The sequence below is a fragment of the Trypanosoma cruzi genome, genomic scaffold, assembly GCF_000209065.1.
Source record: "Trypanosoma cruzi strain CL Brener 1047053516499 genomic scaffold, whole genome shotgun sequence".
Taxonomy (NCBI): domain Eukaryota; phylum Euglenozoa; class Kinetoplastea; order Trypanosomatida; family Trypanosomatidae; genus Trypanosoma; species Trypanosoma cruzi.
Genome location: NW_001849421.1, coordinates 18081 through 40305, shown reverse-complemented (window position 1 = coordinate 40305; position 22225 = coordinate 18081). Strand labels below are relative to the sequence as shown.

General features: G+C 51.9%; 4 protein-coding genes and 2 pseudogenes across 4 annotated transcripts, besides 10 other annotated features; all 6 read left to right on the top strand.

Annotated features, from left to right (window-relative positions):
- Nucleotides 1-167: part of a sequence feature (areas merged during assembly that could not be assigned to a particular haplotype. This can correspond to areas where the two haplotypes were merged or to regions with more than two copies in the genome that were merged during assembly.) that runs on past the window's edge.
- On the top strand, nucleotides 1-726 carry Tc00.1047053509875.110 (uncharacterized protein; the record flags this gene model as incomplete). Its single annotated transcript, XM_814980.1, has 1 exon — nucleotides 1-726. The coding sequence occupies one exon, from the start codon at nucleotides 1-3 to the stop codon at nucleotides 724-726; it is 726 nt and encodes a 241-aa protein (XP_820073.1).
- Nucleotides 168-847: a sequence feature (heterozygous, non-Esmeraldo-like haplotype).
- Nucleotides 848-21556: a sequence feature (areas not merged during assembly with more than two copies in the genome that could not be assigned to a particular haplotype).
- Nucleotides 2066-4561, top strand: Tc00.1047053509875.90 (annotated as a pseudogene).
- Tc00.1047053509875.80 (trans-sialidase, putative) lies at nucleotides 5503-7770 on the top strand (the record flags this gene model as incomplete). Its single annotated transcript, XM_814979.1, has 1 exon — nucleotides 5503-7770. One exon carries the CDS (start codon nucleotides 5503-5505, stop codon nucleotides 7768-7770), a length of 2268 nt encoding a protein of 755 aa, XP_820072.1.
- Nucleotides 7923-8026: a sequence feature (A-rich).
- Nucleotides 8797-8844: a sequence feature (A-rich).
- Nucleotides 8876-8906: a sequence feature (AT_rich).
- Nucleotides 9570-13365: a mobile genetic element.
- Nucleotides 13113-13365: a mobile genetic element.
- Nucleotides 13929-14405, top strand: Tc00.1047053509875.60 (uncharacterized protein; the record flags this gene model as incomplete). Its single annotated transcript, XM_814978.1, has 1 exon — nucleotides 13929-14405. One exon carries the CDS (start codon nucleotides 13929-13931, stop codon nucleotides 14403-14405), a length of 477 nt encoding a protein of 158 aa, XP_820071.1.
- On the top strand, nucleotides 14446-15768 carry Tc00.1047053509875.50 (beta galactofuranosyl glycosyltransferase, putative; the record flags this gene model as incomplete). Its single annotated transcript, XM_814977.1, has 1 exon — nucleotides 14446-15768. The coding sequence occupies one exon, from the start codon at nucleotides 14446-14448 to the stop codon at nucleotides 15766-15768; it is 1323 nt and encodes a 440-aa protein (XP_820070.1).
- Nucleotides 15800-15854: a sequence feature (AT_rich).
- Nucleotides 18561-21329, top strand: Tc00.1047053509875.30 (annotated as a pseudogene).
- Nucleotides 21557-22225: part of a sequence feature (heterozygous, non-Esmeraldo-like haplotype) that runs on past the window's edge.

The following is a 22225-nucleotide window of genomic DNA, read 5'->3' as shown; positions in this document are numbered from 1 at the left end:
ATGGGGAAAAAAAGAACATTTTTATTTTGGCGCATTTCTTGTGTTTTGCCACCGCTGGAGCTCTGGTGCGGTCACGAGTTTCGCCAGTTCTCTTCTTCCTTCATCCCCCTGCACCTCTGCCGTGTGTGTGTTGTGTCTCCTGGCATGCTTTTATCTTTTTTTTTTTTGCGTAAATGCAGGCACAGACAGCCACACGCACAAGACGCACAAAATATTGCGATGTCCACGGACGATCGTCTATCATTTCTCCTCCGGCAGTCTGTTGCCGCCTTTTTCCGTGGACATGAAGAAGGGAGAGGCACCGGGAGAGGGCAATACTGCGGTTCTCCTCCATTTTGTGTGCAGCGCACCGCACGCAGCACAGTTGCTTTGAAATGCAGCACCGCCCGGTACATCGATGGTGCACGAGGTGAGAGACGATTCTTTTCCGCCGTTGGTGTACGTGATTGTGCGTCTGCGGCGGAGTTGGCCCTTTTTGCGCGTTTGTGTCTCTTCTGTAGATGTGCGATGGCGGTGACGGTGGAGGAACTTTTTTTACTGCACTTTTGTGCGTTGCTGTTGGTGACCCCTGCGGGTGTGCGTGTGGCCCCAAAACAAAGTTGTTCGAGGGCTCACCTGTCGGCACGGTGGCCGCAGCGTGTGGCTGTCACTCTCTTTTCTTGGGAATATGCCGTGACTCTTTTACGTGCTTGTTGTTTCGGGGTCAATGTGCTGGTGGCTGTGTGATTGCCGGGTGGAGGGAGAGGAGCGGAAGGAGGTGCGTGGGTGCAGCGGTCAAGGATCGCGCTGGGTGTCTCGCCGCGGAGGGCATTGCCCGCCCAGCCTAGCACTGCTCCTGCCGGACACCCTCTCTCTCACTCTCTGCAGGATTGTAATCGACGCCACCAGCACGCAACGAGGCAGCGCATGCCACCACCGCCACGAGTGCAACCCGAAGGGGACACGTTTGCTGTTGCGTTCCGAGAGGGGCACACCGTGTGGCACAGTGGCGTGCCCAAAACCTTCTCGCGGAGTCCGCACACGACACCGGGCACTGGCCGCGGAGTTTCTGCGTCATGAAGGATACTGCGGTGGAGTCCCTCCTCCCTGCAGGTGGACGGACGCCTGATTTTCCTTTTGTTCTTACTCAGGCGGATGGCTGCACGATGACACCACAACGAGGCAGTTGTTTTCACGATGGAGGGGCAACATCTGCAGGGTTACGCATTGGGAATATGAACGGCGAATGCAGTAAGAATGGTAGTGTAATGGCTCTTTTTTGCCGCGCGAATTGCGGCGATTTTTCATAAGGCATGCGAATTGCACTTTTTTTTGTTGTGTGGGAATTACCGTGATGCATCGCTGTTGTGGCGTGTAGGATTTGGGGTTTCTGCGTGTGGCCGTTGCTGCACCGAATTCTCCTTCCACTTTTGTGGGTTTGTACGTGTCAGTGACGATATGCCCACGTCCTCTTGCAGAGTGTGTACTGTGACGGTGGTGCCACAGGGGTGCGGGACCGTGGCGAGCGGAATGCGTGGGCGAACCCTCCGTGCACACCATGTTGTTATTATTGTTTGCTCTCACCAACACTGTGCTGGGTGGATGCTATCCACGGGCCGTCTTTGTGGTGGTCCTCGTGCATGTGCTGTGCATCGCACATTTTTTGGATTTTTTCCTTGTTGTGGGTACCAGTAATTTCTGTGCGTAATTTCCTTCATTCCTATTCCTCTCCCTTTTGATTGGTTGTCAGTATTCAGCTTTAACTCGATCCAACTAAGAAAACAAGGAAAAACAATTTCTTGTGGGCGTAAGAGAGTGCAAGGTGGCAATGTGGAGACCCAAGCGTCTACTGTGCCGCAGGGAGATGGTCAGAGGAGAGCGGGGCCGGAGCTGGAGGGTGTCACAGGTCAACCCGCTGCAACCCGCAGAAGAGCGAAGAGGGCGCGACGACCAGTGTGGACCATGAGCAGCACCGTAAGGGACACCCTGCTGGAGGGAAACACTGGAATGGCCAACATGAAGCTCAATGATTTTCTTCGGAATTAAGTTGGCGGCGGGGCGGCCGTTGATGAAGACCACAATGTTACGATGGAGGTGTTTGTCCAGGAGCCGGATGATTACGTAAAAGACCAGCAGATTTTTGATGAGATCCATAATTTAACAGAGTACCAAGTGCTAGAAGGGAGGGGGATACTATTGGAGGCTACTACTAGTCTTGAAGGAGAAGGCGTGTTCATTCTTGAAGAATGGAGGGACTTTGGAAGAAAGGATGCGGTCACTCTTCTTGCAAGGGAAAAACTATACAAGATTCTCACCCACGTACTGAAAGAAAAAATGATTGAGGCAAAAGGAAGAGCACGGGAACAACGAGAACTAGAATTTACTATTTCCACTAATATCAAAGATGTACTGTTTAACGGCTGTCCCTGTTTCATGGAAATAAGGCTGAATGATTTTCTTGCGTTGAAATTGTGCGGCCGGGCATTTTGCGCGCCAATCGGAATGTCTTGTTGAAGGAGTTATTCGGGAACCCTCGAAGTATATCCGTGATGCGGGAGTATTGGTCAAAATACAGGCATCAGTTGGTTATGCGTTGATGGATATTGCCGTATGGAATGAAATGGTTTTTGATGAGGATATACGCAAGCTTCACGAGAATGGTGTACGCAAACTATTTGAGTGGTCAGAAGCTGCTGCGGACGTAAAAGCAAGTGTTGAACGCATCACTAAACAGTTTTTGGATGCAGCCGTCATTGAATCGATGAGCCCAATGACGAAGAGCGCACCGATGAAACTGGAGGGATGCTACGGGTCTGTGTACAATGCGAGGTGGCACCCTGTGGTGGAAGTTTCCGACGGCGAGGGGAGGCGAATGTATGTGAGGGAGGGGGAACCACCGCAGTCATGGAAGTAAATGGCTGTTGGCTAAACCCTTGAAAGGAATGACGGTGTGCGGCAATCCGGTGCACCACGTCTCAGGCTGATGGTGCTCACTTCGGACAAGGGATGGCCGTACTCGTGGAAGGAGGATGAATCCACTCGTGACTGCTACGTGAACTGTGAGGCGGAGCGAGTGTGGAATATCGTCAAAAAGGATCTAACCAAGTGGTTCAGCACTCACCGTGGGTCCTAATCTGCGCCTGAGCCGCGTGTGTTGATTGGGACGTCCGGGATTGGGAAGTCGATGAATGCCGGTTCGTACCTCCTCTACCAGCTGCTGCACTACAATGCGGAGAAGCTCCCAATGGTTGCGTACTTTATTGGGAATCGAACATTTCTGTTCGACAAAATCGCAAAAACGGTGTCAGTGTACATGGGTGAGGCCAGTATCCTGAATATTGTGGGTGGCTTCGCTCGGCGTGGGTTTAAGGGGTATATTATCTACGGTGTGGCAATGAAGGGTCATCAACCGTCTATTGGTTTGCCTTGCAAGGGATGGGGCATGATTGTGGTGACACCACCAGACAAAAACAACTACGAATGGTGGACGAAGCAAATGGGGGCGGAAGAATTCATAATTAATTGTCCCGAAGAAAACGATGTGAAGGCAATGTGCTCTTGGATGAAGCGCAATCAGATTCCGCAGGAGCAAGCGGAATACTGGAAGGAGGTGAGTGGTCGCATGAATAAAGTGGGACCAATTCTCCGCTTCATCTTTGGTAAACAGACATATGATGACCGCATTAAAGCGTGTCAGCAGGCCGTGGATGGGTCGACCGCCTCGGAATTGGAGCGTAATTTGGGTATTGGCTGCTGTTACTCGTCCAATGACAGCGAATTGTCTCGAAAGCTTGTGAAGGTTGTCCGAATACGACGAGAATACAACATTGAATCGCCTCTGAATGTACTGATATCTCCCCACGTCGAACGCGAAACATTGTCCCGGCTGGAGAATGAAATGAAGCAGTCCGATTTTATTTTGCTTGTTTTGAGGTTCTGGGATTATGTCCCACCATATATTATTGGAAAGTATGCCGTATCTGCGTTTTTGAACAAGAATTTGCTGCGTGCGATAAGACTTAGAATCAAGGAACTGAGGCTACCAGGACGAGGTGAGTCACACAGGTGTGCGCTGAAAGTGCACTCAGGCAAGAGCTTCACCAGAAAAGAGGTTCTACCGCCACCGGAACGTCTTTCCAATCCGGTTGCCATGGAACATTGGGTGCTGTATGAGCCGAAAGTCAAAAACTTTCCGCTGGTGGACGCCTTTTTCTTTGTGGACACAAATCCGAAGACGCTGGTTGGGCTGCGGATGTCTACGGCAAGTAAGCACCGCACCACAACCAGCGCTGTGAGGCGGTTCACTGAGTGCCTGGCGGCATATTTTAATGGTTGGGAGGAGTTATCCCGAGACCTGTCGTGGGAGATGATTTATGTGCAGCACGCAGACAGCACGCCGATGACTGGCTGGCGGAGATGTGATGTCGTCAATTCCAATAATGTGGGCGACGATGAAAACCGAGAGATTGCGGCGTTCTGTAGGGAAAAGGTGCGCCAGTACATAGCAGCGGTATCATCCGCTGACGCCAGAAGAGGCGAAGCTCTCCGAGGTGCGGAAGAACGAAATAGGAGAAAGAATTAGGGAATAAAAGGAGTAGTTTTGATTTCTGGTAAATAAAATATTGTGGGATTTATTTTTGGATACTTGTGTGCATACGGTGCGGGTGCACCCGCACCAGACGGCAGTATACCACACAGATTCCAAAAATGCCCAGCTCTATCGAACATAACAGTGACCGAAGAAATTAGGGAGGGAGTGGGGTTGTTTGTTTTCTGGTAAGGAACATTGGGTGATTTTCATACAGCATGTTAATTGTGTGTGCATAAGAGGCATAATCGTGGAATTGCCCCGGTATGAGAAAACCATTGTAGCTGGCGGTGGTATGGTGTTGCTGCATTTTCCATTTTATTCTATCGTGTTTCAAGACCCACCAATAACAGAAGCATATTTAAGGGATGAACAAAGAATAAGTTGTATTGATGAAATGGTGCACCCCGTGTAACCGTACGGAGTGGGGCACCGCGTCATGGATGGATAAGGATCCGTTTCCACGTGTTGCTCTTTGGGTGATTGTTCGCTCGCTGTGCGTTGTGTGTTGGCAGCGGGCTGTGGCCGTATCCCGTTGGCCGCGGGAATGAGCTGGAGGCGGTGGCGTTGTGTTTCTTTTCCTCGCCCATTGTGGGTGAATGCGGGCGGTGTGCGCGTTTTTTGTGTGGAGGGCCGAATTCTCCCACGCGCGGTCTGGCAGCACTGCGATTTGTGTGCGTGTGTGTGTGTGAGGGCTGGTGTGGGCGATGGTGCTCCGCGCTGTTCCTTCCGGATTGTCTTGTTTCCCGCTCTCCGCATGGGTGCTCTGCTCTGCTCCCCACGGACGTGTCTGATGTATTGCCGCTTTTTTCTTCTTCACTTATTGAGCACTGACACACGCTAGGAAGGAAAGTAAACAAACGAAAAACGCCACTGTGAGTTTTGAAGGCACTGAAAGGACTAACAACACACACACCGCCCACACACATATTTATATGCTCTCACGTGTTGCTGCAGTGAAGGCACCCCGCACAGACAACCGTCGCCGCGTGACCGGATCCCGCGGAAAGAGAAAGGGAGGAAGAGAGAGTGAGCAACAGAGGCCCAACATGTCCCGGCGTGTGTTTACTTCCGCGGTGCTGCTTCTCCTTGTCGTTATGATGTGCTGCGGCACCTATGGAGCTGTGGCTGCTGGAGGGAATAATGGGAAGAGTGATTTGAGGAATATTCATAAGCTGCAGGGAGTCGATCTATTTGTGCCGCAGATGACGCTGGTGCTGCCGAAAGATGGGACTGTTCCAGTTACGACGAGGGATTCATTTGCTACACCCTCTCTCGTCAGTGCTGGTGGAGTAATTGCTGCTTTTGCCGAAGGTCACGTGAAGGCCCAAAATACCGCTGATGCCCAATTAGATGGGTCTTCTCCTGATGTTGTTGCAGGGTACATTGACTCTGCGTGGGGTTGGTCTACTCTTGTTGGCAAGGTCAATCAAAGTACATGGAGGGCACACACCGTGCTTGGTACAACGGATGGAGCGGATAATCGTGTGGAGTTTTTTTACAGCCCCACAACCACCACAAAGGGTAATAAGGTGTTTCTTCTTACGGGAAGCTCTCTTTGGTCCAAGTTAAGCGGAAGATTTTATTGGGACAGATTGGCCCTCAAACTGGTTGTGGGTACTGTCACGAATTCTACGGGCGGCAAGCCGAGTAAACGGATTGTGTGGGGTGCGCCCAAATTGCTGTTAAGCGTTAACATTTCCGCTGCTTCTTACGAAAGTAAATTTGAAAGCTTTTCTCCTTCTGGTGGCTCAGGTGTTCTGATGGAGGATGGCGCGCTCGTGTTTCCCGTGTTTGCGTTTGATGAAGAAAATGACGGTTTCTCCATGATCATTTACTCGACGGACAACGGCGCAAACTGGATGCTTTCGAATGGAACGTCACCTGCGAAATGCGAGACTCCCCGCGTCACCGAATGGAAGGGATCACTTCTCATGATTGTTGATTGCGAGAACGACCAGAAGGTGTACGAGTCGCGTGACGTGGGTGCAACGTGGACGGAGGCCATCGGGACACTCCCGGGCGTGTGGACCAAGTCAAAATCGAAAGTCATTGTGGATCGGAGCTTTTATGTGGAAGCCCTCATCACCGCGACCATTGAGGGCAGGAAGGTCATGCTGTACACTCAGCGAGGGTACGCCTCGGGGAATGAAACGGAAAGAGCGCTCTATCTTTGGGTCACGGACAGCATCCGCTCTTTTTGTGTTGGACCGGTTGCCGTGAGGGATCGTAAGAATTGGTTGTTTACCAGCAACCTGCTGTACTCGGATGGCAATTTGCATCTTTTACATCAGAGGGAAAAAGATGAAGGCAGTGCCTTGTCGCTTTCTCGTCTGACGGAGGAGCTGAGTACGATCAATTCTGTCCTCAGTACTTGGTCGCAAAAGGACGCCTTCTTCTCCAACTTGACCATACCCACGGCGGGCCTGGTGGCAGTATTGTCCAACGCATTGTCCGGTGATGACACGTGGATCGACGAGTACCTTTGCTTGAATGCGACGGTGACGCCTAATGCAAAGAAGGTCAGATATGGATTTCAACTGACGGAGCCCGACTCCAGGGTAATGTGGCCTGTGAACACTCGGGGTGATAATGTGCGCCATGTATCCTTGAGCCACAACTTCACACTTGTGGCTTCGGTGACCATCGAAGAGACTCCGAGTGGGAACACTCCTCTACTGACCGCGACGTTGGCGGACACCAATTCCAATCATACCGTGGGACTGTCGTATACGGCGGATAGGACGTGGGGGACGGGGCTCAAAGGAAAGAAAACAACACAGAGCGGCAGTTGGGAGCCGAAGAAGGGATACCAAGTGGCACTCATGCTGCAAGGCAAAAAGGCCTCTGTGTACATTGATGGTAAGTTGCAGAGGCAGGAAGAGGTGCCGTTAACGGGTGAGAGGCAACTTGAGCTTGTACGCTTTTGCTTTGGCGCGTGCGGTGAGGATGCCGGCCAGAAAACTAAGGTGACGGTGAAAAACGTCTTTCTGTACAACCACCCACTGAATTCCACTGAGATAAATGCACTCAAGGACAAGGCCCACACTTTGAATGGCCCGGGGGGAGCACTGGCGGGGTGGGCAGCTCTGGAGGGAGCTGCCGCCAGAGAACATGCGGCTGTGGTGGGCTTGACATCTGCTGGGAGCGGACTGCTGCCGCTGCTTCTTCTGCTGGTACTGTGGGTATTTGCGGCTGCGTGAGGAGCGTGCGCCCTCAGTGCGGAACACTTTCACCCTTCCCTGTAGGACACACACACCGCTAGGAATATATTTTACTTTGTGAAGAATAATTTGTTTTTGCTTTCTTTTAATGTTTTCCATTTTCCCCTTGCTGCTTTGGGGCAACCACGGACTTTTTCTTTTTTACTGTTCCCTCTTTTAATTTTTTTTTTCTGTTTGGAGTATAATTTCTTATGTTTTTTTATGTTTTTTTATAATCATTTTTGTTTCGCTTTTTCAAAACTATTTTTAAAGTTTCTTCATCCCTTTTTTTGCTTTTGGGGCAATCGCTAAGGAAGCACGATGGACGTTTTCTTTTCTACTTTTTAAATTGTTTCTTCTGCGCTCTTCCTGTAAGGAGTGCCGTGTGTTTCCGCCCAACTGCTCCGCTCGCACACCCACCGACACGCTCATGACGACGGCCCTGTGCGCCTCGCCTGCTGCACGCATGAGGAGGGGCCGCGACGAACGGCGCGCTGAGGGAGCCGTGACGTGTGGGCGTGCGACGAGGGCCTGTGGGGCGGAGCACACATTTCTTTCCCTCTTGTTTTGTTTTCTTGCGGTCAGGGCGGGCAGACACCCGCAGCGTCACACACACAGCCACACCCTGCCGCCGTGTTTTTAAGATTTCTTTTTTTTTTGCTGCGCTCACTTTCCCGATGGAGTGACGCGACTCCCGTCATGTCTGCGTGCTTCTCTCAGCCTCCACACACACGAGTGACTGTGCTCTGCGGGCCGCACTCACGCGCCGATGAGAGGGCTGAGGGGAGCAGCAACACGCCGATGACTCCGTGAAATATAAACGATGCGCGGACGCACATGGAGGGTCAGACGGTTGAAAGACACGTAACCATCTTTTTAATTTTCTTTTGTGGGCAAAATATATACGGACAGTTTGGTGTGGCCACACGGTAACCAGGTGAAATTTTTTTGTGTGTGGTTTTTCTTTTTCTTTTTTCTTTTTTATTATTTGTGTGTAGCTGTAATAAAGGACGACATTTTTCAATCTTTTTTTTTCTTGTTTCTTTTTTTCATTCTTTTTTTCCTTTTTTTTTTCCAAAGCGTGAGGGGTGGAAAGGTGAAGATGAATTTTTTAAAATTTTAATAAATTTTTTAATGAATTGCCGCTGCTTTCCGCCATGGACCCCTGCTGTGCATTTGTGTTTGTGCGTCCCTTCAGATGCTTTACGCCTCTTCTCTTTTTTCTCTTTCCTTTTTTCCTACTTTGTTGAGCGTGGCAGTGGGCGCACACAGCCACACGCGCAGGACACACACATTGCAGTGCAGTTGGAAGCTTCCTTTGTACTCGGTGCTGGCAGTTGCGTGCAGCTGCCGCTTCCTTCCGTGGGCGTGAGGGGAAAGGAGGAGAGAGAGTGCGCACCGCGAGTCTTTTTTTCTGTTGACGTGATGCACTTCGTGTAACCGCGTGGGGTGAGGCGCCGCGTCGTGGATGGATAAGGATCCGCCTGCGCGTGTGGCTCTTTGGGTGATTGCTGGCTCCGTGTGCGTTGTGTGTTGTCTGCAGGGTTGTGGTCGTATGCTGTTTGCAGCGGGATTGAACTGGAGGCGGTGGCGGTGTGTCGCTTTTCTCCTTCTGCATGGTGGGCGACTGCTGTCTTGTGCATTTGTTGTGTGGAGGCCGTCTCGCTGTTTATGCAAGCAGTGGGTCGCGACCTCCATGGAAGGCCGCATCCTTTCAGCCCGGGTTTATACGCCGTTGTGCGGTGTATTTGGAAATGTCGTTTGTTGTGCACACGAGTGCCGGGCATTTTTTGCCGGAGCGTTGGGCGGCCCGGGAGTTGGGGGCACGCAAGGGCTTCTCGTTGCTGAGTGGGAGCGTTTGAGCACCGACTACGCCAAAGCCGTTGCGGACGTACAGACTCGGAGTGCTCAGATTTACTCTCAGAAGGAAGAGGCGATCAACTACTGCTCGGCACGTGAAACTGACATTGCGGTGGTTGGCGGCCCTTTTGCGTAAGGCGGAGACGCTGTGTCAACGAGAGACGCCCACCTCTTTGGAGAGGGCCGCCAGGTGAATCCCCACGCACGTCCGAAGCCGGCGCAACTACGCGGTCACATTAACCGCATCGTTTGATGTCCGGGGGCGTGTCAGTGTCCACGCCTCCCCAACGCATTCTTACGGGAGGGAGGTGGCGGTTTTAACACCCAGGCGTCTCAGGGCAAATTTTGGGAGACCACATCTTTCCCACCTGACGAACATGCCTTCCCGCACCTCCTTGGACGCCCATTCCGGTACAGAGGATCAGGTACTGCATTTCGTTGCATTCGGCGTCGCCACCTGGGCCCTGCGCATATGGAATGAGGGCATCTCCGTAGTCATCGCCTATCTTCTGAGCGCATACAGTTATTATTGGCACCAGGCGGATGCTCAGGCTCAACTTGCCTTTGACAGTCTGTTATCGTGGACACGAGCACTGGATATGGATTGGTATCCCACGGATTGTTTTAAGGATTTTTGCAGGGCCCTACTGCAGGCATTCCGGATGCAGACCATGATAACAAGCGGCCCAGCATCCCGCTTTCTTAATTTTGCACCCGCATTTGCACGCAACAACAGCGATTGTTGTGACGCCAATTGTGTCATATTTGTGGACACGACGCATATACATGCAACGTGCGCGGCGTAGCCGGGAGGAATTGCTCGCAGCACGGAATACGGCAGCCCCCCCACCTCCCACCAATCCGCAGAGACTTCGCACCGCACCGCCGACGCTCCATCCGATATTTTAAATTGCCCGACGCAATCGTTGAGAAGGGCAATGGAGCTTATCCGCCAACGACGCTCGACTGTGGTACGACGAGACACCGACATCTCTGCTTTGGGCCGGCCACACAAGGAGGGCGAACGAGGTCGCTCGAGAGATGTGGGCGCCGTCAAAGTGGAAGCAGAGAATGCCCCTAGTGGGCAATTTTCAACGCTTTTTTTTTGCTGCACGCACGAACGGCCGATGAACGAGGAGAGTTGTGCGGTCTTTTTGGTGGCAATATTAGATGCGGCGCCATCGAACCGACCGCGGCACACCAGGATGCTGCGGTCCATGTTGGAAATGAATCAAACCCCGCTGGAAATGGTGATTCTGGGGTTACATAAAATTGCGGCGCGATCGGAGACGAAACAGGCGCGCCCCTTGACAAAGGAAGGGTTGAATCAAGTAATCCGCAGCCGGACCGATTGGAGGGAACGTGTTGTCTTACGACTCGCGTGGATAACGGCGAGTCGTTGGTCCGAGATTGCGGCCTTGACTCCCAACAATTTCACAATGGAGCCGAACGGGACCTTAATTTTGTATTGGCCCGTGGCACCGAAGACGGCGAGAGCGGATCCCCACTACGTTTCGCGGTTCGTGGGGATGCGAGGGCAGGACGCCTTCGACATTATAAAGCTCTGTATGACACTTTGAAACAACGGAAGGCTCACGAACCTGACGACTGCCCAGGTGGAACGAGCTCTGGCTCCTTGGATGCCACGGCGCATTCCACAAAACGCGGTGTGTTGCGGCACGCTGCTCAAATCGTGGAGACGCATAATTTGGACCCACAGCTGATCTCGCAGTTGGCGAAGCACGTCGACCCGTTCGACCTTCCCCAGAACACAGTTCGGTATTTGGGGAAGTGCACCACAATGCTGACCCAGGTATCGTCGCTGGCCGCATTGATGTGAAGGGAGAAGCTGCGGAAGGGCAGGAACCCTGGCTGAGAGCGGAGGAGCGTTTTTTCCATGATTTTTACCATTATTCTGCCACAATTACGAGACGCGCGACAAGGACGCGTCCGGTCACCCCACAAGATGAACGAAACATCCCACCACAGCAAGTCAACGTGCCCGTATTGAATCTAGAGTGGATCAAAAGTCGGTTGAACCCGGCTGCATTGGAGAGTCTCATGCAAGTTTGGGGACTCGTCGGGCGGTCCCCTTTCCCTCCGTCTTCCTCCGGTAAAGCGCGCGAAGGCTCACGAAGCATTCCGACCGCTGACGCGCGATTGTTACGAAAATCAAGAATAATCGAGGACGCTTCGTCCACAATAACAGGCGGATGGATAATACCTTTCTCGGTTGTGGAGGAGAAAACCACCGGCTTAAGACGACGATGGATCGCGTGGCCACGCGACAAGAACAGAGACGACCCTTACGAGGCGAATTTTCCTCTTTTACATATTTCCCATTATTTGCCGCCTGTGATGGCTGAGGCCGCTTCCTGCCTGGACTTAAAGGCGTCCTTTTTTAAAGTCTCTTTACCGCGGGAGACTCGGCATCTCTTTCGATGCCGCGTGGAGGACGACACGCTGGTGGAGCTCACACGGCTCCCTATGGGATACAAGGCCGGCCCAGAAATTCTCCAGATTACTATTGCTTCGGCAATTGCGGGGTGACGACGGTGGTTTACCGCCTCCGGGCCGCACCTCCATTGGTGCGTGTCGACGTTTGGATCGGTAATATACGCATTGCAGGGTCGAAAAGCGATGTGACATTGTGGGAAGCCCAAGTGCTTCGTAATGCGGACAGTTGTCACGCATCCTTGAGGGAGGACGGCGAATCGGGCGCTACGCATTACACCTTCCTGGGGGTGCAGTTTGATCATACTCGCCAGGCGGTATCTCTGAGTGCCAAGTTTGTCCGCTCTGTACGCGCCATGCCGGCGCTGAATTCTTTGACCATCGCGGGAGTGGAGGTTATGGCGTCACGCTTTTACTATGCGGCTGCCACTTTGTGCACGCGTTTATGTGACTACTACTTTTTCATCAAGGCAGTGCAACGACGATTATCGGCACTTAACCGGGGGATTGTGCTGGAGACATCCCCGGCAAACCTTCCGCCGTCAGAGGCTGGTTTGGGCGAGAGATTACGTCAAATGATCGAGAATCATCGTAGGCGAATCATCAAGCCCACGGAAAAGTCATCGGCCGCCCTCATCACGGATGCATCGCTCCATGGATGGTGAGCTGTTTTTATTACACAATCAGGCGACGTTAAAATTCCCGGGGAAAGGTGGAGGAGGAAGTCTTTTCTTATCATGCAGGCCGATGCTTGCGCGGTACGCTTAGCCTTGTCGGCCTTTTCCGCCATTTTGCCATCCACCATGGACGTTTGGGTGAAAAATACTGTTTCAAGGAGCGGCGAATAAAGGCAGCCCCAAAATCACACTCCATTACGTGGGAGCTACGACGGATGAGTTTTTGGACTCTTACGGAGTACAGACAACCTTTGCCTACGTGCGGTCTGCAGAAAACCCCGCAGACGGCATATCACGCGGTCGTGTTTTTGCACTTCAGGAATTGGCGAAGGGTAGAACTTGCGAAGGGGAGCGACGGTGTCTTGTGGCTGCAGGACCACAAAGTCTGCCACCTAGTAATAAATAAATAAATATTCTTTCGGAATAGAGTGAACGGGCCACAATTGAGGCTAACGTATGGTATAATATATATACACTTACTAGGTGTAAACTTTGGGAATGTGGTGAATCCACTCTTATCCCATTTATTCCTTTCTTATTCCTATCTGGTTTGGTTTCTATTATTGATAAACTCATGATCCGGCCAGCTGCCCAGAAGATTATTCTATTTTATTTATCGATCTATCTATCTATGTGTGCTTATATATTTCCTGTGAAAGGATTCTTTTCTATGGAAATGCCCTTGCGAGCGCTTGCCAATCTTTTTTGCATTGATTACTTCTTTACATTTTTTTATTATTGTTTTTCATGTCTAACTCTGCCGCTGGGTTTTATTACAGGAAAAGAAAAGGGCTCAAACGGATGGAGACCCCTATGGTGGCGCTGCCTTTTGTTGTTTGCGCCCAATAGGCCAATAAAAAAAGAAGATTCGGCCATTGCGCCAAGGTGCTGATTGATGTACTGTTTCTTGTGGTTGTTTTTTGCGGTGGTGGTGGGGGAGGTGATTGGGGAAATACTGGGCAAGAAATGTGACTTGAAATCCTGAACTGCGTTTTCTGGATGTCTGGATGGTTGTCGCCCTGAGCTATAACAATTCTCTGCATTGAAGAACAGTTATTTTATATTTTTGTGCCTGCGACGTCTTTATGCTGAACTGAAGTCTCTTTTCTTATTCGCGGGTGTCGATAGGACAGTTTAAAATATGCTTGCTGTTTTCGGGCATGTAGGATGTCTGGTGACTGTGCTTTTTTTTTGGGAGTTTACATGAGAGGAGTGGGGATTGAGCGGTGCGGGATATGTGGTGGGTGCCGCAGGCTTGTTGGCCCGCGATTTGGGTGCCCTCCAAAATTCATTACACTTTGGGCTCCTCAACGAGCAATTTTATTCTTTATGGAATCATGTGCCATTACAAATGACACCCTCGACTGTTGTGTTCCGCCATCCTTTTTTTTTTTTTTTTACGGGATGTATGAGAGCTTTGCATGCTGCGGCGAGAACTGCATTTGTTACTGTGCCATTGGTCTCTTTTTTCCTTTTGTTTTCATTCCTAGCCTTTTTTTACTCTTGTTGCTTATTTTATTACTGGTCATGTTGAGACTCCTGCGTGCTCCGTGCCTCCACCTCACTCACCAAATGGAGGTGCATGACCATTGCTTGGGAAGGAGTCTTTTTTTTTTGTTCAAATTCACGCAGAACCATCATTGAGCGCATTTTTCTTTTTTAATTCTTTTTTTTCTTTTAGGAGATGCTCCCTTGGCTTTGCCTCCAACGGGGTATGCGCGGAGTTACACGCATTTTAAAAACCGAAGCCACGAGCCCTTTTTGGAAAAAATGCTTTATCTTTCTTCTAACATTAAATTTTTTGTCCATGTTGATGGTTTTTTTTTTTGGAGTGGAGTTCCTACTTGGCGACGATCCCGCGTATGGTTTTGGTGTTGATCCGACCAGGGCGGACTATATCCACTGCGTCGGGGAAAGGCTTCTGGTGGATCCAACGACACGGTGGATGGGGGGAAATAACGGGACGGACGTTATCCCGTTGATGGTGGTCCCGCTGATGCTCGATCTGATGGACTTTCGGAGGATGATGTGCAACATCAATGTGCCCATCCGGCTGTTGGTTTTGGTGCAGAACGGGCGGGAGGCGATGCTGTCGTTGTACCTGCAGGAACTCGAGAGGGTCTATGGGTGGTCCGGACGCCTGGTTGTGAGTCGTCACCCGGAAAACATCGGGTACAGCGCTGCCGTGAACATTGGGTTACGACTTGCACTCTCGCTGCCGCGCGAGGAAGTGCCTTTTGTTTTTGTGACAAACAGCGACGTAGAGTTTTCACCCGATCTTCTTCCCAGCCTTCTACGCGATGTGCATGAAATGACGAGGCATGATGCCGCTCGCATGGATGAATTGGCGGCGGAAGTGGCGAATGAGCCGAGCGAGTACAGTCCTGTTTTGCGACGGGGCTTGAGGGTGCTGCGCTCCACGGTGAAAGATGACCGATTGTCGACGTCTGCGCTGCTGCCTGACCGCATCCGTTATGCTTCTGCGAAGGAGCGTGAAAAGGCGTTTTCGAAGCATTACGGGCACTTCTGCGCGTATTACAAAAGCAGTTGTTTTACATCTGTTATGTTGACACGCCTGGCGATCAGCACGGTGGGATATTTTGACGAGAACTTCTACCCAGCTTACGTGGAGGATGTCGACTACGGCTTGCGTCTCCGTTTGCTTGGATTTCAGGAGCGGAATGTCTTATACGGCAAATTCGCGCATCGCAGCAGCTATAATATTCGTCTATCTAATAAAGTGGAGCTACCGGACGCCCTCTGGTACCGTCGCGTCAGGTCTTTGAGTGCGAACGATGCATATGCCATGATGAAGTGGAACCGTCCACGGGCGTGCTGTGGCGGGTACAAAGAACCATATGACGGCATGGTCCCCCTAGACGTTTGGGTGAAGGATGAGGCACGCATACAACGCATTCGGGCCTACGGGCATGATGAGGAGCAAGGAGTCCCAAAGGTTGAGTACGACAGGACTCTTTTGCATCCTGTAAGGACGAAAGGAAGATGAACTTGCGTCGGTCGCAAGTTTTGTGTTTTTGTTATTTTATTTTATTTTTTACTTGAATTATAAAAAGTTTTTTTTTCTTATATTTACACAAATGATATTTGAGCGAGTACGCCATGGGTTTTAAAGAGCGCAAAAACATATGTTTGGCGTGACGGGGGGAGGGCGCAGCGTCCAAAACTTGGCAGTGTTGCCGATGGTAGGAGAGGGAAGTAGCAATTAAGAAAAATGAAGATGATGGATGAGGGAGAAATAAAAGGGGAGGGAAGCAGAAAACAAGCCAAAAATATTGTGGGCACAACGCTGTTTCTCACCGTGGGCGATCGACACCGCAATTGCCTACTAATTTACCCACTGAAGGTGACACCCGTTTTCGCTGAATATGCCGCGTGCATATCTGTCGGACTCTTTTTTTGTTCTTTTGGTTTGTTTGTCTCCTTTACATTTATTTCTCCATGCCGCCTGACCCACTCGTTTATTATTCCCCTCCCTGTTTTGTGCGTGCACCGAGAGAAGGGCTGAGGGACATGAAGTACGCTCCCCTTCTGTGAGATGCCACCAAAAACAAGAGGAGAACAAAAAGAAAAGTGAAGTGGGGAGGGGAACTATCGCCACGCGTCCTTTTCTCCGAGAAGGCTGCTCGCCACGCCGCTGAGGCGCGCCGTGTGCTTCACGAGGCCCGCTGGACTTGATTGGGGTGCCGTGAGTGATGGTGCGTGAGAGTGTGGCGGATGCGTCTCCCAGGCGTCCCCAGAGGACCCTCGGGCCATAGGGACTGCGTGGAATGCGGGATTCCGCGGGGATATTTGGCCGTTTTGTTTTTATTCCTCCATCCGCCCATCCCATACCTCAACACGGCGGCTTAGCCAACGACTGCGACGGGATCCGTTGCGTATTTCTGATTCTTTTTTGCGTTGCAGCGGCAGACCTGGTGCGTCCTGCTCGGCAGACACGGTGGACGGGAGTGGGCTGCCCTATCGGGAAAACAATGGTCACGGCGGAGCGTGTTGCGTACTTCGCAATTTGGTGTGTTTGTGGCGATCCTTGCGGATGGTGTGACGGCGCCTTTTTTACTTGCGGGGATAGAAGCGATGCTCCACGGTGGTGCACACGTTGCGGGTGGAGGCTTCTCTTGCTGTTGTCCTGTGAAAGTTTTTTTAATTTTGCTGGAACACCACAGAGGGCGGAGTCTGCGGACAGCAGAGCATTGCGAGGAGGGGCATCACACGATTTTTGGCGTGATGAGCCAGCTGCCCGGATGATTATTCGGTGTTTATTTCCGGGACTGAGAGACGATCCCTTGCTGGAATGTATTGTGGGAGACCATCCGCGTATATATATATTTTTCAATCCCTTGGCATTTGGTGTCTGCCGCGAAATGGATGTTGATGGCCGTTTTATGGCGGCGAGATGCATTTTTATGTATTTTATTGGCGAGTGGGTGAATTGTGTTGCGTTCTGCCATGCGGCTTGTTGCTGACGGCACGTGGCTCCAGGGAGACGTTATGAGCGCCTCCGACACGAGGTGCGATTGAGCAATCACCTCCTCCGCTCGCCGGTACACGCTGTTGAGGCGGCGTGGTGGTAATGAATCGGCCTCTCAGGAAAGCAACGAGAGGACGTCCGCTCTTCCTACTGCGGTGTACGAGTGAACCTCCAATCCGTGGGCGGGGTTGCCCTGTGTGCCGTATTTCTTTGGAATTCAATGAGTTTTTTACATTGCCATCCACACGCACATGCACGCAATCCCCCTGTTTGCCCTCCTTTGGGCGGGAGACCGGGATGCAAAGGGAAAATGTGGCCTGTGCCAGCATGTGGTAAAGTCTTTCTTGGGAGAGATTGCGACTGTGATGCACGTCCTGGCAGGCAGGAATGGGATGAGAGGGGAGCAGAGGGGCGAGTAACAGCGATCGTGTGCGGGGCAATGCGCAGTGACTAGGGCGGAGTGGTATTTATGTTGACTTTTCAAAGCATTTTTTTCTTTTTCTTTTGTGGCAATGGAAAGAAACTTTGGGTGATGTGTTGTGGATTATTTGCACATGATTCAGCGTGGCAACACCATTTGCGGAGAAAATGAATGACATCTGCGTGAGGCTTGTTTTGTGAGCGCGAGGTGGTCGGGGAGGTGTTCAACGCCCCGAGAGGCCAGGAGCAAAGAGGCGTGGACTGCTGCAAGCAGAGGGATGCACGCTCCTGTTGGTGGCGTTGCTTTGAAGCCCTGAAGTGCCTGCAGGGAATTTGTTTCCGTCGCCTCATTATTTTATTGATTGGTGCTTGCCGCGGCCTTTTGAGGCGGAGCGTGGGATGGACCGAGAGAGCGTGTGTCGTGTGACTGTGCTGTGAATTGGTGCCGCCCACGTTTGTGCACATAATTCCGTTTGTGTCCGCGTCCTTGCCGCGGGAGTGCACCGGGAGCGTGTGACCGATCACTGTATCACTTGCAGACTGTTTTGGCAGGACTTTGAATGGCGTCGCCGAATAATAAAACTCCGCTTGCATGTGTGTATGTGCGTGTGTTGGCTTCCGCCGTGTTTCGTCGTGTTTTTTTTTTCTGTGTGCAATTGTTTTCCATGCTGTTCCTTCCGGATTTTCTTGTGCCCCACTCTCTGCGTGGGTGCTTTTTTCTGCTCCTCACTGACGTGCCTGATGTATTGCCGCTGTTGCTGCTGTACTCCTCTCCACTTCTTGAACACAGACACGCTAGGAAAAAAGGAAAGCAAGCGCTAATCGCTACTGTGAAATTGTAAGGCTTTGAAAGGACCAACAACAGCACACACCGCCCACACACATATTTATATGCTCTCACGTGTTGCTGCAGTGAAGGCACTTCGCACACACAACCGTCGCCGCGTGACCGGATGCAGCGGAAGGAGGAGGGAAAGAAGAGAGAGTGAGCCGCAGAGGTCCAACATGTCCCGGCATCTGTTTATTTTTGCGGTGCTGCTCCTCCTTGTCGTGTTGACGTGCGCCGCTGCTGGGCCTGTGCAGGCCCAAAACTATGGAACGAGAGTGGACGATTCCTATGGAAGACACAGTTTGGAGCGGTTGCCAAGGGAGTATCCAGTCGTAAACACAGCGGCCGCTGGCCACATTTTCCACAATCCCATCTTGTGAATGTGGACTGGATGCTCCTGGCCATTGTTGGAGCTCAGTTCAATAGAACTGTGGGGAGCGGGAGTGCGTCCATGCAGTTGATGGCATGGATCAGCGTTGATGGTGGGAGGACGTGGCAGTCGTACGCGGGGCCAGAAGATCGTGACGCTTTTTCTGCACACCCTTACCGGTTGCCGTTTCCCTCGTCTTTTGGACCATTCGGACCGCTTTTTGCTTTTGTGGAGGGCTACGACTTACGGAAGGGGGCCATAATTCGGTTTCCCGATGAGCGGAGAAGTGGTGTGGAGTCTGTTATCCATTTTCTGGAGACGGGGCCTGGACGAAGCGGAGGTTTGTCGATGAATTCCTTCTCTGTGAGCATTCGCCCTCCCTATCCCTATAAATCCGACGAATTGATTGGCTTCCTCAACGATGCCAGCACTCCCATCACGAGAATGAAGGATGGCACGCTCGTGTTTCCCGTGCAGTTTCTGACATTTGGAGGGGACACTGCGTCCACGGTCATGTACTGGAATTCTGTTTAACCGCACTGGACCCTTGCGAAAAGTGCGACACGTGCGGGCTGCACCAACCCCAGTATCCTTGAGTGGGAGGCTGGGAAAATCATCATGATCACCTCATGTAAGTACGGCCGCAGAAGAGTGTACGAGTCGACTGACAAGGGGAACACGTGGAAGGAGGCTCTGGGGACGCTCTCGCGCGTGTGGAGCAACTCATTGGCGGGTCTTGGGCTCCACATTCAGAGTGGATTCATCACAGCAACCATTGATGGAAAGAAGGTGATCCTCCTCACCCAGCTGGAATATCCCAGACACGACAGCAAGGGCGAGATTCACCTGTGGCTAACGGACACGAACCGCATTTACCACGTTGGCCTGTTAGCCACTGGGAATAGCGCAACCTCCAGCTCCCTGTTGTACGCGAATGATAAGCTGTATTGTTTGTACGAGGCCGGTGTTGGAAGCAACTCTGGAGCCTTCTTCCTGGATCTGACGTCCGAACTGCAGAGGATATAGCATGCGCTGTCTACCTGGGCCGCGAAGGACAATGCCTTTTCGAGACAATGCAACCCAATTGCCGCGAACGCCGCGCTGTCGAGAGGGAACTGTTCTGTTCCTATCCCCACGACTGGGCTTGTGGGCCATTTGGCCGATACGCTCCGTGGGGACACGTGGGAGGACGAGTACCTTGGGGTGAATGCTGTTGTGAGGGGTGCGACGAAAAAGGCTCCCAATGGGTGGACGTTTGAAGGGCATGACGCAGGGGCCGAGTGGCCCGTGGGCAAGCAGTAACCGAAAATGCCGTTCCACCTTGCAAACTATGGGTTTACTCTTGCGGCAACGGTGTCGATCCACGAGGTGCCGAAGTGCATCACTCCCCTGATGGGCCTGGAGAAAATGGGGACGACAACACTCCTGGGACTGTCGTACGATAATAATATGGAGTGGAGCGTGGTGCACGGGTCGTACCCGAAATATTTTGCCGAATGGGAGCTGAACAAAACTTATCACGTGGTGCTCAAAATGCATGACGGTGTGGGCTCCGTGTACGTTGACGGGACTCTTCTTTGGAATAGGAGTCTGAGAAATTCGTTCAATGAAGGGCTGGACGAGGTCTCACACTTTTACTTTGGCGCGTACAATGAGCAGTTGCACAGCGGAAAAATTCATGCGACGGTGGCGAACGTCTTTCTTTACAACCGCCCGTTGAATGAAACTGAGATTGGTGCCCTCAACGCGAGTAAAGTCACCATTCCACCTCCGGAAAGGAAGCCGGCGAAAGCGGCGGCAGTTACTTCCCAGTCCGTTGACACTGTAACCACTCCGGTTGCCACAGAGACGCAGGCAACTGCGCCAGCGCCCACTACTGCCGAAACGCTGTCGACGGAACAAGTAACGTCGAACGGGAGCAGTGGTGCAAGCGGTGGCGATGCATCCACAACAGCGGTGTCCAATACCACGACACCCACAGCAGAGGAGAGGAGTGCAGACCAGTCGGCATCTGTTACATCTTCAAGTGCCGCCAGCTCGGAGGATGACACTTCCTTGTCTGCTGATGCACAAACGGTGGGGACGGAAGGTGGAGATATGATGCAGGCAGATCAACCAACCCAAGCCTCTGCGGGCATCTCCGACGCAGCAAATGGCGCAGCAAATCTAAAATTACATTCCGCTGAAAGCAAGGGGCAAGAAGAGCCCGCAGTAGCAACTGAGGGGGGCGTGAGCTCTGGTGAGAATAAGGGGACGGCGGGAGGAGCTGATGGGCAAGAGGAAGATATCCAGCCACAGGATGGGGAAGCAAAGGCTGCGGCACTCGGCCTCGCACTCAAAAGCAGTCTCGGTGATTCGTCGCAGCGGGATGACGGCGTTGCTGGCACCATGCGTGAGAGCAGGGTGCTGCTGCCGCCGCTTTTTCTGCTGTTGGGACTCTGGGGGTTTGCAGCTCTGTGAGGAGTGTGCGGCCTCAGTGTGGGACACTTACGACCTCTTCCACACCGTCACCATCTGGTAATGAATTACTCTCCGCAAAGAACAATTCTTTTTTCTTTTGCTTTATCTTTCCCCCTTCTTTTGCTTGTTGCCTCGGGGCAATCACTATGGATTTTTTTTTTTTCTACTACTCCCCCTTTTTAATTGTTTCTTTCTGCACTCTTCCTGCGAGGGGTGCCGTGTGTTTGCCGCCCAACCGCTCCACTCGCACACCACCGACACGCTCATGACGACGGCCCTGTGCGCCTCGCCTGCTGCACGCATGAGGAGGGGCCGCGACGAACGGCGCGCTGAGGGAGCCGTGACGTGTGGGCGTGCGACGAGGGCCTGTGGGGCGGAGCACACATTTCCTTCCCTCTTGTTTTGTTTTCTTTGCGGTCAGGGCGGGCAGACACCCGCAGCGCCACACACACAGCCACACCCTGCCGCCGTGTTTTTAAGATATCTTTTTTTTTTTGCTGCGCTCACTCTCCCGATGGAGTGACGCGACTCCCGTCATGTCTGCGTGCTTCTCTCAGCCTCCACACACACGAGTGACTGTGCTCTGCGGGCCGCACCCACGCGCCGATGAGAGGGCTGCGGGGAGCAGCAACACGCCGATGACTCCGTGAAATATAAACGATGCGCGGACGCACATGGAGGGTCAGACGGTTGAAAGACACGTAACCATCTTTTTAATTTTCTTTTGTGGGCAAAATATATACGGACAGTTTGGTGTGGCCACACGGTAACCAGCTGCGTTTTTTCTTTTATTTCAATGGAATAGTGATGGAGGACGATTTTTGTTTAACTTTTATGAGGTGATTTATATAATTTGGAGGGGAAAGTTTCTCTTAAAATTTAAACAAATTTTGTGT